The sequence below is a fragment of the Pristiophorus japonicus genome, chromosome 3 (genome assembly GCF_044704955.1).
Source record: "Pristiophorus japonicus isolate sPriJap1 chromosome 3, sPriJap1.hap1, whole genome shotgun sequence".
Classification (NCBI taxonomy): Eukaryota; Metazoa; Chordata; class Chondrichthyes; family Pristiophoridae; genus Pristiophorus; species Pristiophorus japonicus.
Window position 1 is genome coordinate 42,765,496 of NC_091979.1, and position 16,073 is coordinate 42,781,568.

A 16,073-nucleotide genomic window follows, 5' to 3' on the forward strand; every position below is an offset into this window, starting at 1 on the left:
CTACAAGGTGACGATCAACCGAGTCTCGTTACAGGACCAGTACCCGCTACCCAAAGCAGAGGATTTATTCGCAACGCTAGCAGGGGGAAAGTCATTCACCAAGCTAGACCTAACCTCCGCTTACATGACACAGGAGCTGGCTGAAACGTCAAAGAAGGTGACGTGCATCAACACGTACAAAGGTCTGTTCGTGTACCACAGGTGCCCCTTTGGGATTCGCTCGGCGGCGGCCATCTTCCAGAGGAACATGGAGAATCTGCTGAAATCAGTTCCATGCACAGTGGTGTTCCAAGACGACATCTTGATCATTGGTCGCAACACCACCGAACACTTGCACAACATGGAAGAGGTTCTAAAGTGACTGGACAGAGTGGGACTCAGGCTGAAACACTCCAAGTATGTTTTCCTGGCGCCAGAGGTCGAATTTCTGGGGAGAAAGATTGCGGCGGACGGCATCAGACCCACGGACTCCAAGACGGAAGCTATCAAGAATGCACCCAGACCACAGAATGTAACGGAGCTGCATTCGTTCCTGGGACTCCTCAACTACTTTAGTAACTTTCTACCCGGGTTGAGCACTTTGCTGAACCCTTGCATTTGTTGCTATGCAAGGGTGATGGCTGGGTTTGGGGTGAATCTCAAGAGACAGCCTTTAATAAGGCCAGAAACCTGTTATGCTCCAACAAGTTACTTGTATTGTATGACCTATGTAAACGCTTAGTACAAGCATGTGATGCGTCGTCGTATGGGGTCGGTTGTGTGTTACAGCAAGCAAATGTGTCAGGCAAATTGCAACCGGTTTATCCAAGGTTGAAAGAGCCTACAGTATGGTTGAGAAAGAAGCGTTGGCTTGTGTATATGGGGTTGAAAATGCACCAATATCTATTTGGTCTCCGGTTCGAGCTCGAAACCGACCACAAACCACTTACTTCACTGCTCTCAGAAAGCAAAGGTAGCAACACCAATTCTTTGTCCTGCATAGAAACATAGAAAACATAGAAAATGGGTGCAGGAATAGGCCATTCGGCCCTTCGAGCCTGCACCGCTATTCAATGAGTTCATGGCTGAACATGCAACTTCAGTACCCCATTCCTGCTTTCTCGCCATACCCCTTGATCCCCCTAGTAGTAAGGACTACATCTAACTCCAAAGATGGGCACTAACGTTGTCTGTATATGACTATGTAATCCGCCGCGGACCAGGCACTGAGAACTGCACTGATGCCCTCAGTCGGCTGCCATTGCCCACCACCGGGGTGGAAATGGCGCAACCCGCAGACTTGCTTCTGGTAATGGATGCTTTTGAGAGTGAGGGGTCACCCGTCACTGCTCATCAGATCAGGACCTGGACCAGCCAGACCTCCTGCTATCACTAGTAAAAAGTTGCATCCTCAATGGGAGCTGGTTGGGGGTTCCCGGGGAAACCCAAGGTGAAATTAAGCCTTTTCACCGACGCAAGGATGAACTGTCAGTCCAATCGGATTGTCTCCTATGGGGGAATTGTGTGATTTTGCCCAAAAAGGGCAGGGAAATGTTTATACGCGACCTACACAGTACCCACCATAGTCATAATGAAGGCTATCGCCAGGTCGCACGTCTGGTGGCCCGGCCATTGACTCCGAATTAGAGTTATGCGCACACCAATGCAACACTTGCTCACAGCTGAGCAACGCACCCAGGGAGCTCCCCCTGAGCCTGTGGTCATGGCCCTCCAAACCATGGTCCAGGGTTCACGTATATTTCGCTGGCCCCTTTCTAGGGAAGATGTTTCTAGTAGCAGTGGATGCTTACTCAAAATGGATTGAATATATAATAATGTCATCATGTACGTTCAATTGAAAGCCTTAGGGCTATGATCGCCACCCATGGTTTGCCTGACGTACTTGTCAGTGACAATGGACCATGCTTTACCAGCTCGGAATTCAACAAGTTCATGACCCGCAATGGCATTAAGCATGTCAGGTTTGCCCCATTTAAGCCCACATCCAATGGCCAAGTGGAATGGGCAGTCCAAACAATCAAGCAAAGCTTGAAACCCGATTATCTAGGGTCCTGTTCAGCTACCGGACGCGCCCCCACTCGCTCACCGGGGTTCCCCCTGCTGAATTGTTAATGAAGCGAGCACTCAAAACCAGGCTCTCCTTAGTCCACCTGGATCTCAATGATCACGTAGAAACCCGGCGGCACAGGCAAAACGTGTACCATGATCGCGCGGCGGCCTCGCGTGACATTGAGGTCAATGATCCGGTGTTTGTTCTAAATTACGACCATGGTCCCAAGTGGATTGCTGGCACTGTCTTAGCCAAGGAGGGGAATAGAGTGTTTGTTGTGAAATTGTTGAATGGGCAAATGTGCAGAAAGCATCTGGATCAGACCAAACTGCGATTCACAGACAACCATCTGAAGAGAACTTTAACATCTATGATCCACCAACACAAACCCAATCAGCAATTGACCTCGCTGTCGACCACGAGGATGAACCCACCTTGCCCGACAGTCCAATCAGACCAGCCACGCTGCCGTGCAGCAATGATCCGACCAACTCACCCATGCCAGGACTTCAACTCAGTCGATTGACCAGGGACCGCAGACCGCCAGATCGCCTCAACCTACTCAAGACTTTGGGGGGAAGTGATGTTATGTATGTGAACCTCACCTGTGTGTAAGAAATGCCACTAGGGGGCACACCTGTGGGAGACCTATAGAAACATAGAAACATAGAAAATAGGTGCAGGAGTAGGCCATTAGGGCCCTTCGAGCCTGCACCGCCATTCAATGAGTTCATGGCTGAACATGCAACTTCAGTACCCCATTCCTGCTTTCTCGCCATACCCCTTGATCCCCTTAGTAGTAACGACTACATTTAACTCCTTTTTGAATATATTTAGTGAATTGGCCTCAACAACTTTGTGGTAGAGAATTCCACAGGCTCACCACTCTCTGCTTACCCCTTATCCTTAGACTGTGACCCCTAGTTCTGGACTTCCCCAACATTGGGAACATTCTTCCTGCATCTAACTTGTCTAAACCCGTCAGAATTTTAAACGTTTCTATGAGATCCCCTCTCATTCTTCTGAACTCCAGTGAATACAAGCCCAGTTGATCCAGTCTTTCTTGATATGTCAGTCCCGCCATCCCAGGAATCAGTCTGGTGAACCTTCGCTGCACTCCCTCAATAGCAAGAATGTCCTTCCTCAAGTTAGGAGACCAAAACTGTACACAATACTCCAGGTGTGGCCTCACCAAGGCCCTGTACAACTGTAGTAACACCTCCCTTCCCCTGTACTCAAATCCCCTCGCTATGAAGGCCAACATGCCATTTGCTTTCTTAACCGCCTGCTGTACCTGCATGCCAACCTTCAATGACTGATGTACCAAGACACCCAGGTCTCGTTGCACCTTCCCTTTTCCTAATCTGTCACCATTCAAATAATAGTCTGTCTCTCTGTTTTTACCACCAAAGTGGATAACCTCACATTTATCCACATTATACTTCATCTGCCATGCATTTGCCCACTCTCCTAACCTATCCAAGTCACTCTGCAGCCTCATAGCATCCTCCTCGCAGCTCACACTGCCACCCAACTTCGTGTCATCTGCAAATTTGGAGATACTACATTTAATTCCCTCGTCTAAATCACTATGGGTCACCTGTGTACCCTGGAGCAAGCAGGTAGAAAAGGCAGTCCACCACACTGCTGCTTCACTTTGGAGTTATATTAAAGAGACCAAGGTCACAATGGTTTGAGCTTACAACACAGTCTCATGGACTTATTCTGAACTGAACAACAGGCAGGGTTTTTAACAATAAAATGTGTTTTTTTAATTTTATTGTATTAGGTTTTTGTATGTTTTAAAACTCTTACGCCTGTAAAAGTAGGCTATCCATCAGCTTTTATCAGGCGCAAGAGTTTTCAGGACAATTGCTGGACAAGATATGGGTAAATACCGCAATCTTACCCATGCGAATATCCTCACTCCCGAGATGCGTTGGAGCTTGACAGATCGGAAAAGCCTGTTTTCAATGCATGCGCATTGTGCACTGAAAACCGGTATTTGCGATGCCTTCCTGGGTCCGTACACACTCAGTACGGACCCGGGAGGCCAGAATTTCTGGGCCAATATGTAGCACTGTACAGCCAGTACAGGCATGCTGGGCCGAAAGGCCTCCTGTGCTGTACCATTAGATAAATGTATTCCATTCCAGCATTACAAATAACCATTTTAGTATACAAACAAAATGTGTGGAAGATAGAGACCTATATACAATGAATTATCCTGATCTTGGTCTACAAATAATTAATGAATTCTCCTGACCAGTAAATAATTAATAAGCTGTGCCCGACCCAGACATGTAGATGATTACTGAAGTCTCCCCACCCTCACATATTAATAAATCATATTGGCTACGTGTGCTGCAAAAAAAATCACATGCATTGTGAGGGGATGGGAAAAGAAAGAAAGGGGAATGAGAGAAGGAAGGAAGGGAGTGAATAGGAGGTGTAGGTTTGGGAGCAGAGGGCAAAGAAGGAGGATGGGGAGGGAAAGGGGCAGGGCTGGCGAACTCTCAAGGGAAACAGAGCATTCTCGGGGGTGGGGGTAGAAAAGCTTGGGGAGTTCCTGGGGGGAGGGAGAAGGATAGTAGAATGTCACAAAGGTGAGGACTGGCAAAGTTGCTCATTGAGGGAGGTCCAAGACTGATAAAATGTCTAAGCTGTGGGGAGGGGAGAAGGTGGTGAGTTACCACCATGGACTTCAAAGCACCAATGGTGCAAGGTTGACATTTTTTAATGCTGTCTTATGGTACCCTGGTAGATGACTTGTGACACCTCGAGGGGGCGGGGTGTGGTGGGGGGGGGGTGGGGTTGGTTGGTGGTGATCAGGCATTTCAGGGTGGCTGAAAATAAAGGGCAGCTGTGTCTTGGAACTTGGGCCACAGGCCAACAACAATTGAGCAAACAGAGCTGAGCATTACTGCCACCAGGGTTGGAAGTGTTTGCTATTAGGGCCTTTCCTTATTGTGAGAGGTGTTGAGAGGGCAGGAGGAGGAGGCATATCATCAGCCAGGTTCCAATTATTGGGCTTCTCTGGGCTGTCGGGGAGAAGGCAGATAAAATCTCTGCTGCTTTATGGGTCCTTGCCAAGAACATTTGGATTGTGACCTATTTTCTGCATCAATTTTTAATGTATAAAACACTTACTTTCTTCCTCCTATTTATAGTGTGCATTTCGGCTAAACCCATTCCTTCGCTGTCACCCAATGGCTTCATGTAGGAACTGCAGCCTGACGCACAATTGTAAAAACACCGGATACGGTATTGGGGCATTGCTGTTTTCATATCTTCACACTCCTTCCTTGGAGAACAGTGTGAACTAATGGAAGGATTTGCAGTCTGACAGGCCACAACATGAACACTTCCTCCATTTCCTTCACCCTCTTTATATCAGCCCATAGGGTAGCTAGCCCTACACTGCGCAAGGATTTTATGGGCCCCCACAACCCATATTCTGAGCGTCAGCTCTGGGCTGTACTCAACAAGACTGTGTGGAGCAGAGTTCAAACACTGCGTCTTCTTCGTGCTGTCAGGAATGCTACCACTAAGGGAAAAGCTCGCTCCAGTCCTGCCATGATAGGCCCCTTATTACCGCAAACCTCTATCACATGACCACCTGCAGATGTAACAGGTACTGCAGGCAAAATGTAGATCCTTTTAAAATGGATGTTGTCAGACAGAGCCTGACATAAGATTTCTAAATGCATTTTGAAATAGAATGTTGCAACTCACTTAGCGATTTTAAGATTTATTGGCTAGTACTCAGTGCCACTAATATTTATTTTAAATTGAAACATGTAGAGACCCGTACAATTCTAGCCCCAAGACACTAATGCAAATCCCATATCATCCAATGAAAATGTAATTTAATTTATTCAATCATCATAAAGTAGTGCCCTCATAACAACATATTGGCCCAGATTTGGTGGTTGTAATGACGGTGGAGGTGTCAGTTATCACCATCATTATTCTGTAAAACTGATCGAGATTTCTGGTGTCCGCATGTGCGCAGTTAAATGTGGAAATCCAGAGGCTGCCGTCAGTGATTCACTGTTGCTCCACGCAGGCGGCAATCTTTAGAAATCACTGAACTGATGAGAGCTTCCCCTTTTACGCTGTAATATTGCTGTTAAAATCCCCCTGAAAAAATTATGCTTTTTGAATGAGGCGAAACTGGGTTTTTAATGGAGTACTAAGTCATAACTACCACTGAACAACCTTTCTGGCCCTCAAAAACAAATTTTATATTTGTGGAATGTCAAATTTTTCCATTTTGATAAAAAAAATCCGTAGGTTTTTAATATAATAAAAACACATTTTTTACAAGTTTGTTTAGGATATTTCAGCTTCTACCTTAATCCCATGTGTATGTCCCAATCTTTATTTCACTCTCTGTAAAATTTATTAGAAATGAAGGATGATCAGTGCATTTTACTTCTTGGTTTGCTGTCTGTGAGAATTTTTCAATGTTTCTTCAAGGCTGCTTAGACAGCTTGATTACATCACTATTGCTGGACCCTGGCGATCCCCTAGACACGGTGACCAGAATCAAACTAACATCAGGAAAGATGAAATCAACGCCACAGATTTGTAAAACCAGCTGTTTGTACATACTCAGAAGATAAGGAAGCTAGAATGCTAATCAGAAATGTTCATGTCTTCCTGCTGTCTTCCCAGGATGTGCGTTCTCCTGTGGATACATTCTTCACCCAATTGTAGTGTGCACCCACCCTCTTTACCACTAGCTCCTGCATAATGACCGACCGCCCCCATCCACCCCTTCAGTGATTGAAGCAGAGACCATGTTAACAGTTAAGAGTAGGTTAGGTCGGTTGTTGAAGGATATGGGAACACAGCAAGCACATGGGATTAGGACTGCTGCTTGTGTGGAGGATAAACACCAACACATACCAAACACTCTGTTTCCATGTTGTGATTTTGATGTAATTTATTTGCATGGGAGTCAATCACACAAAAAACGAACTCGTCCCCATACTAGGAATAACTAACTTCAATAACTCACAGCTGAGACTGATTGGCCATAAATGTGGATGGTTGTGCTTGTTAGAGATATATGAATGATTCCTATATTTTCCTCGTTAATTTATACATTGCATACTTTCATAATGGTGTACGATTATTAAACCATTGATAATGGATTTTGTCAGACAAAGCAAATGATCAGAATCCAAAGCAGACAGAGTAAAGCAGGAATTATGAAATAATATATAAATATAAGTATACTTTTCATTTATCTGAGAAAAATTCCCAACAGTTTGAATAACTTGTAGCAACTCATTCAGTTACATTTTATTCTAGGCAGCTGTCAATTGTACAGCTAACCCCATAAATCCTGTGTCCACAGATCTGCGTGTATGGCGTACTAACCCTGGCTCAGTCTTTGACTATGATCCAGCTGAAGACAACATTCAGTCCAGGAGTTTACACATGTTAAGCGGTAAGTCAGCATTAGTTCTGTTCTTCTTTATGATAGACTACTTGGTACGATTGCTTTTGAAGCAATACTTCTTTACTCAAAACGTGGTCATTTGTTTGGAATAATCTGCCAGACAGGGTAAATTTATCTTAAATTAATAAGTAAATATTTGCTTGTAAAATTTGCTTAAACTTCAGAAGCGTGATTGTGCCATTGTAGATATTCACTGTACTGGAATAGAGGTTTTAAAAAAAAATCTTGCAAACCATTAGTGCTTTAAGATACTGTGCAGTGTGTCGGTTTTGATGCTGGTTAGATTTCATTGCAACCATTTGTGCATTCGTTGCAATGTTCTTGTTTACAGTTCAAGCTCAACGTCGCAGCCGAGAGCACTCCCGCTCTGCTAGTGCACTGAGCCTGAGTGGAGGCGATGAGAAATCAGAACCGTCTGAACCAGATCACACCATTACGTACTACAATGGAAACAACTTCTTCCAGACAACAAACACAGCCGGTTAGTGACCAAGTTTAAAATTGATTTCAGTACTACAATTCATGATAAAGATTTTTTTTTCATTCATTCCTGGGATGTGGAGGTCGCTGGCAAAGCCAGCATTTATTGCCCATTCCTAATTGCCCTTGAGAAGGTGGTAGTGAGCCACCTTCTTGAACCACTGCAGTCCCTGTGGTGAAAGGTACTCCCACAATACTGTTGGGGAGGGATTTTGACCCAGTGACTATGAAGGAACGGCGATATATTTCCAAGTCAGGATGGTGTGTGACTTGGAGAGGAACTTGGAGGTGATGGTGCTCCCATGCGCCTGCTGCCCATGTCCTTCTAGGTGGTAGAGGTCACGGGTTTGGGAGGTGCTATCGAAGAAGACTTGACGAGTTGCTGCAGTGCATCTTGTAGATGGTACACACTGCAGCCATGGTATGCCAGTGTTGGAGGGAATTAATGTTTAAGGTGGGGGATGGGGTGCCAATCAAGCAGGCTGCTTTGTCCTGGATGGTGTCGAGCTTCTTGAGTGTTGTTGGAGCTGCACTCATCCAGATGGAGAGTATTACAACCCATAAGAGAGAACATATTCTCTTGTTTAATCGTCCTCCTTTCAAAAGCTGGTGAGGCACCATAATTTTATTTATATGGAAAACTTAGTGTAAGTCATATGGTACAACTCATAAATTGAAGTGTGGTGTGGTGTGGGGGCGGAGGGGGAAGGGGGGATGTGGAAGAGAGTAATGAATGAAAAGGCTCGCTAATTGAAAAAATAAAAGGAAAGAGGAAAGAGTTTGGATGGTTAGATGATACATCTATGCAATGTTTAATAGGCTAAATGATTTAGCATGGCGTGATACTCTATCACCAATCCTGGGTTTTATGTAAAAAGTCCCCAGTGGCAGTGAAAATGTCAGTTTCCAATAAGTCACTTCTAATAATTGGCGAGAATGGAATTTGCTCTCACATGTACTCCGTATGTGCGCTGAAGATTATTACCAGACCAGATGTATGTAGGTTTCGATGCACTGATATTCTGTCCAATGAAGGTATAAAACTACAAATACATGAAGAAATCTAGATTTTATTAATCAGTTCGCTGCACACTGCACTTATAGGACTAGGGCTTTACATTTCAAACTTTACCAGCCCAGAGTCAGGCAACTGGACAGGCTTACACTTGTAAATCACATTCTTTCATCTGTGCAGAATGGGACATGTCTTGAGCTGTAGCTAGTTTTCTACAATTAGCAGGTTTCTTTGCTAAGCAGCTTTTGAAATAATCTATCTAAGCTTTCATTGTTACGTGCTGTCCTACACAAAAAGGTCTTTTTGTGATTTATTTCAGCTTATCAAACCACCAAAACCACTGTGCTGCCACAACAGAGATCATCCTCAGTTGCTACACAGCAGACTACCGTGTCGTCTATTCCCTCTCACCCATCAACAACTGGTGTAAGTAACCACTGTAACAAATCTAAACTTATATTACACAGGGAATAATGGGGATAGTTATAAGGCAATCTAAGGCAAACTTGAGAGGAGAGTTGAGCTTTATAATTGAATCCCAAGATGAGATACCCGTATTGATTTAGTTCCAAGTTATCTCTTGTGTTGAGGTAGATGGTTTCCTTGACATTTAAACTGTAACACTCAGGATGTTATGTTTCATTTTTTTTGCTGTCCTTTTCTTTTCCGGGCTATTTTCTCTGTTCCTTTGGTAATGGTCTCCCACCAATGATATATTCAAGTTGCCATTTTCCATGTGTCAACCTAGACTGAAGGTTGATAGAGTAATCGATTGTTATGGTAGCGATCATAATTCAGTTTGATTTAGGGTATTTATGGAAAAGGACAAAGATAGATCAGGAATAAAAGTTCTCAATTGGGGAAAAGCCAATTTTATTAAGCTGAGATGTGATTTAACCAAAGCGGACTGGAAACAGCTACATGAAGGTAAATTAGTGTCAGAGCAGTGGGAGACATTCAAGGAGGAGATAGTGAAGGTTCAGAGCAAGTATGTTCCTTAAAAAAAAAAGGGCGGGCCGAACAAATCTAGAGCCCCTTGGATATCAAGAGGAATACAGGATAGGATAAAGAAAAAAAGGAGGCTTATGACAGATACCGAGGGCTCAATACTGCAGAAACTCCAGTGGAGTATAGAAAGTGCAGGGGTGAAATTAAAAAGGAAATTAGGAAAGTAAAGAGAGAGCATGAAAAAATATTGGCAAGTAAAATCAGGAAAACCCAAGGATGTTTTAGAATTACATTAAGAGCAAGAGGATAACTAAAGAAAGAGCAGGGCCTATTAGAGACCATAAAGGAAACCTGTGTGGAGGTGGAAGATGTGGGTATGATCTCACATAGCAGACTGGTCACAAATGTAAAAGCTCATGGGATCTAAAGCAAAGTGGCAAGTTGGATCTAAAATTGGCTCAGAGGCAGGAAGCAAAGGGTAAGGGTCGATGGGTGTTTTTGTGACTGGAAGGCTGCTTCCAGTGGGGTTCCGCAGGGCTCAGTGCTCAGCCCCTTGCTTGTTGTGGTATATATCAATGATTTAGACTTGAATGTAAGGGTTATGATTAAGAAGTTTGCAGATGATACAAAAATTGGCTATGTGGTTGATAATGAAGAAGAAAGCTGTGGACTGCAGGAAGATAACAATGTACTAGTCAGGCAGTCAGAACAGTGGCAAATGGAAGGAGGAGAGCATGCCAGGGGATCTCAGAGATGCCGTAATCGTGACCATCTTTTAAAAAGGAGACAAGTCCGATTGCGGCAACTACAGAGGAATCTCCCTGCTGTTAGCCACTGGGAAAGTCATTGCTAGAATCCTCCTCAACCGTCTTCTCCAAGTGGCTAAAGAGCTCCTCCCAGACTTGCAATGCGGATTCCGTCCACTAAGGGGTACAATGGACATGATCTTCACCGCGCGACAACTTCAAGAGAAATGTAGGGAGCAGCACCAATCCTTGTACATGGCTTTCTTTGACCTCACAAAGGCCTTTGACACTGTCAGCCGTGAGGGACTATGGAGCGTCCTCCTCTGTTTCGGTTGGCCCTAAATCTTTGTCATCATCCTCCGCCTGCTCCGCGACCACATGCAAGCCGTGATCCTGACCAACAGATCCACCACCGACCCAATCCACATCCGGACCGAGGTCAAGCAGGGCTGCGTCATCGCTCCAACGCTTTTCTCGATCAACCTCGCTGCAATGCTCCAACTCACTCTAAACCAGCTCCCCGCTGGAGTGGAACGAAACTATAAAACCAATGGGAACCTGTTCAACCTTCGTCACCTCCAGGCTAGATCCAAGATCGTCCCATCCTCCATCATCGAACTACAGAACGCAGACGACGCTTGCGTCTGCGCACATTCAGAGGCTAAGTTGGAGGCGGATGATACTAAGTTGGGTGGCAGTGTGAGCTGCGAGGAGGATGCTATTAGGCTGCAGAGTGACTTGGATAGGTTAGGTGAGTGGGCAAATGCATGGCAGATGAAGTATAATGTGGATAAATGTGAGGTTATCCACTTTGGTGGTAAAAACAGAGAGACAGACTATTATCTGAATGGTGACAGATTAGGAAAAGGGAAGGTGCAACGAGACCTGGGTGTCATGGTACATCAGTCATTGAAGGTTAGCATGCAGGTACAGCAGGCGGTTAAGAAAGCAAATGGCATGTTGGCCTTCATAGCGAGGGGATTTGAATACAGGGGCAGGGAGGTGTTGCTACAGTTGTACAGGGCCTTGGTGAGGCCACACCTGGAGTATTGTGTACAGTTTTGGTCTCCTAACTTGAGGAAGGACATTCTTGCTATTGAGGGAGTGCAGTGAAGGTTCACCAGACTGATTCCCGGGATGGCGGGACTGACCTATCAAGAAAGATTGGATCAACTGGGCTTGTATTCACTGGAGTTCAGAAGAATGAGAGGGGACCTCATAGAAACGTTTAAAATTCTGACGGGTTTAGACAGGTTAGATGCAGAAAGAATGTTCCCAATGTTGGGGAAGTCCAGAACCAGGGGTCACAGTCTGAGGATAAGGGGTAAGCCATTTAGGACCGAGATGAGGAGAAACTTCTTCACCCAGAGAGTGGTGAACCTGTGGAATTCTCTACCACAGAAAGTAGTTGAGGCCAATTCACTAAATATATTCAAAAGGGAGTTAGATGAAGTCCTTACTACTCGGGGGATCAAGGGTTATGGCGAGAAAGCAGGAAGGGGGTACTGAAGTTTCATGTTCAGCCATGAACTCATTGAATGGCGGTGCAGGCTAGAAGGGCTGAATGGCCTGCTCCTGCACCTATTTTCTATGTTTCTATGTTTCTATGAACTCCAAGCCATCATCAACATCTTCACTGAGGCATACGAAAGTATGGGCCTTACACTCAACATCCATAAAACAAAGGTCCTCCACCAACCTGACCCCACTACACAGCACTACCCCTCCCCCCCCCCCCCCCCGGTCATCAAAATTAACGGCACGGCCTTGGACAACGTGTACCATTTTCCATACATTGGGAGCCTACTATAAGCAAGGGCAGACATTGATGACGAGGTCTAACTCCGCCTCCAGTGTGCCAGTGCAGCCTTCGATTACCTGAGGAAGAGAGTGTTTGAAGACCAGGACCTCAAATCTGGCACCAAGCTTATTGTCTACAGGGCAGTAGTGATACCCGCCCTCCTGTATGGCTCAGACGTTGACCATATACAGTAGACACCTCAAAACACTGGAGAAATACCACTAGTGCTGCCTCTGCAAGATCCTGCAAATCCACTGGGAGGATAGATGCACCAACATCAGTGTTCTTGCTCAGGCCAACATCCCAAGCATTGAAGCACTGACCACGCTCGACCAGCTCCATTGGGCAGGCCACATCATCTGCATGCCTGACACGAAAGTCCCTAAGCAAGCGCTCTACTTGGAGCTCTGACATGGCAAGCGAGTTATGCTTGAACTGTATAAAACATTAGTTAGACCACAGTTGGAGTACTGCGTGCAGTTCTGGTCACCATATTACAGGAAAGATGCGATGGTACAGAGGAGATTTACAAGGATGTTGCTTGGATTGGAGAATTTTAGCTATGAGGAAAGAGAATATATTAGCATGGATAGAGGATTGGCTAACTAACCAAAAACAGAGAGTCGGGATAAATGGTTCATTCTCCGGTTCGCAACCAGTAACTAGTGGGGTGCCGCAGGGATCAGTGCTGGGAACGCAACTATTTACAATCTATATTAACTTGGAAGAAGGGACTGAGTGTAATGTAGCCAAGTTTGCTGACGATAAAAGATGGGAGGAAAAGCAATGCGTGAGGAGGACATAAAAATCTGCAAAAGGACATAGACAGGCTTAGTGAGTGGGCAAAAATTTGGCAGATGGAGTATAACGTTGGGAGGTGTGAGGTCATGCACTTTGGCAGAAAAAAAATCAAAGAACAAGTTATTATTTAAATGGAGAAAGATTGCAAAGTGCCGTGGTACAGCGGGACCTGGGGTACTTGTGGAAGAAACACAAAAGGATAGTATGCAGGTACAGCAAGCGATCAGGAAGGCCAATGGTATCTTGGAATTTATTGCAAAGGGAATGGAGTATAAAAGCAGGGAAGTCTTGCTACAGCTATACAAGGTATTGGTGAGGCCACACCTGGAATACTGCATGCAGTTTTGGTTTCTATATTTACGAAAGGATATATTTGCTTTGGAGGCAGTTCAGAGAAGGTTCACTAGGTTGATTCCGAGGATGAGGGGATTGACTTATGAGGAAAGGCTGAGTAAGTTGGGCCTCTACTCATTGGAATTCAGAAGAATGAGAGATGATCTTATTGAAACATATAAGATTATGAGGGGGCTTGATAAGGTGGATGCAGAGAGGATGTTTCCACTAATGGGGGAGACTAGAGCTAGAAGGCATGATCTTAGAATAAGGGGCCACCCATTTAAAACAGATGAGGAATTTCTTCTCTCAGAGGGTTGTAAATCTGTGGAATTTGCTGCCTCGGAGAGCTGTGGAAGCTGGGACATTGAATACATTTAATAGACAGTGTCTTGAGCGATAAGGGGTTAAGGGGAGCGGGCGGGGAAGTGGAGCTGAGTCCATGATCAGATCAGCCATAATCTTATTGAATGGCGGAGCAGGTTCGAGGGGCCGTATGGCCTACTCCTGCTCCTATTTCTTATGTTCTTATGTAAACATTGGATAGGCTGGGGTTATTTTCTTTGGCACAGAGGAGGCTGATGGGAGACTTAATTAAGGTTTATAAAATTATGAGAGGCCTAGAGAGTGGATAGGAAGGACCTATTTCCCTTAGCAGAGGGTTCAATAACCAGAGGCCATAGATTTAAAGTAATTGGTAGAAAATGCAGAGGGGATTTGAGGAGAAATCTTTTCACCCAGAGGGTGGTGGGGGTGTGGAACTCACTGCCTGAAAGGGTGGTAGAGGCAGAAACCCTCGCCATATTTAAAAAGTACTTGGATGTACACTTGAAGTGCTGTAACCTGCAGGGCTACAGACCAAGAACTAGAAAGCGGGATTAGGCTGGATAGCTCTTTGTCGGCTGGCACCCTGGGCCGAATAGACACTTTCTGTGCTTTACATTTCTATATGGCATCACTGCCAAATCGATTCTTTCCACACACGCAAAGTTTCACGGCATGATGCTTACGAGTGGGAACGGTGGCAGATTTCCGCCCCCATTTCCTTCGGGTGCACTGAGGCCAATTGTAGATCTCCAACTGCTGCTCCCACCCAAGACTAACGAGCTCAGCACAGCTCAAATATCAAATCTAGTTTGTATGGTTCTGACATTCACTGCCTTCACCAACAAAGCTGTTCGGGAGCATTTGTTCTTCTCCACTTCTGCTTCCCCACTGGCATTTCCTCAACACTTTGCAGCCTCCATCAATCACAGGAGTGGTATGTCGGCTGCTGATTCCATGGTGACCACTCTATCACCATGTGATCTACTACAGTGTTCTTGCAACAGAATGGCAACATTTTTCCCAGTCAACCTGGCTTTTATCAGAGGGAGTGGCAGCGATCTGCTTGTACTCACTACCTGCTAAGAAACAGCATTTTATTTATTGCAGAGGTGCTTTCTTTTTAACTCCTAGCTAGTGGATAGTTATTAACTGAATTAGTTTGGGTGTACTAGTTTGTTGGAATTAACAGTTGTATTGATAATGAATGTACATGTAATAGAGCTCCCCTAGTGGACTACTGTGACAATGCAACTACTGCTGTAAATAATAAAAGGGTCACATGATGAGATTGGAGCCCTCTTGTGTGTGGGTGTGCTTTAGTGATGTCATAAGAATATATCACAGTACATAAGTGCATCACTGTACAAAACATCTGTTCACTCATGGATACATCCTCATGTGACACCATTTCCTGGTTGAGGTGTTGCACTAACAACTGCCCAGATTGCAGGAGTGTAGTCCATCTTTTTTCCCCCTGCTACCATCCAAATGTTGTCAACTTTTCAGAAGCCCGTTACCAGGATATGGTTTCACAGGTACAGGCGGTGCTGGCCACAAAACAGTTCTTCATGCGAGACATGAAGCGAGCGTTAACGCTTCTTAGTGGCTGGCATCACAGCTGAATCCGAGCCCTTCCTTAACTAACTATTATGCATGTACTTTCCTGGCTAAGTGGATAGTGGAGCAGGAGGGCAATGGTTGTTTTTTTCATCCTTCCTTCCCCAGAGCCCCAAGGCCAATCATAGCAGCTGTTCTGGTGCATTGTTACCTAACTGATCGACAGGGCTGAGTACTATGCTATGCAACGTTTACATACTGAGTGTCAAGGAGCTCTGCATAACCCATTGCCTTACAGTTTGCTCAACGACGAGAGACTAAATTCTCTCCTCTATGAGTTCACACTACTGCTTTGCCACAGCAATCCGTCCCAACTGGTCTAAAGATTTCACCTTTCTCGTCGTGACCCCATAGTCTATTACTTTGCCACACAGGTACACATGCCTCCCTCCCTGCTACGACATGAATGTCAGATTATTACTGATGTTTTGATATCAGTAATGTTTGTTATGAGCTGTTCAATTTAGTAACACACCAGCATG

At 45.0% G+C, this 16,073-nt stretch overlaps 1 protein-coding gene across 18 annotated transcripts in view; it reads left to right on the forward strand.

Moving 5' to 3' along the window:
• neb (nebulin) overlaps nt 1-16,073 on the forward strand; it is a 330,990-nt gene that overhangs the window by 313,930 nt on the left and 987 nt on the right. For all 18 annotated transcript variants that reach the window (XM_070875301.1, XM_070875303.1, XM_070875304.1 and 15 more), the window contains 3 exons: nt 7,419-7,511; nt 7,855-8,004; nt 9,338-9,444. In XM_070875301.1, the coding sequence (XP_070731402.1) occupies nt 7,419-7,511; nt 7,855-8,004; nt 9,338-9,444 (350 nt within the window). The remainder of the gene's footprint in view (nt 1-7,418; nt 7,512-7,854; nt 8,005-9,337; nt 9,445-16,073) is intronic.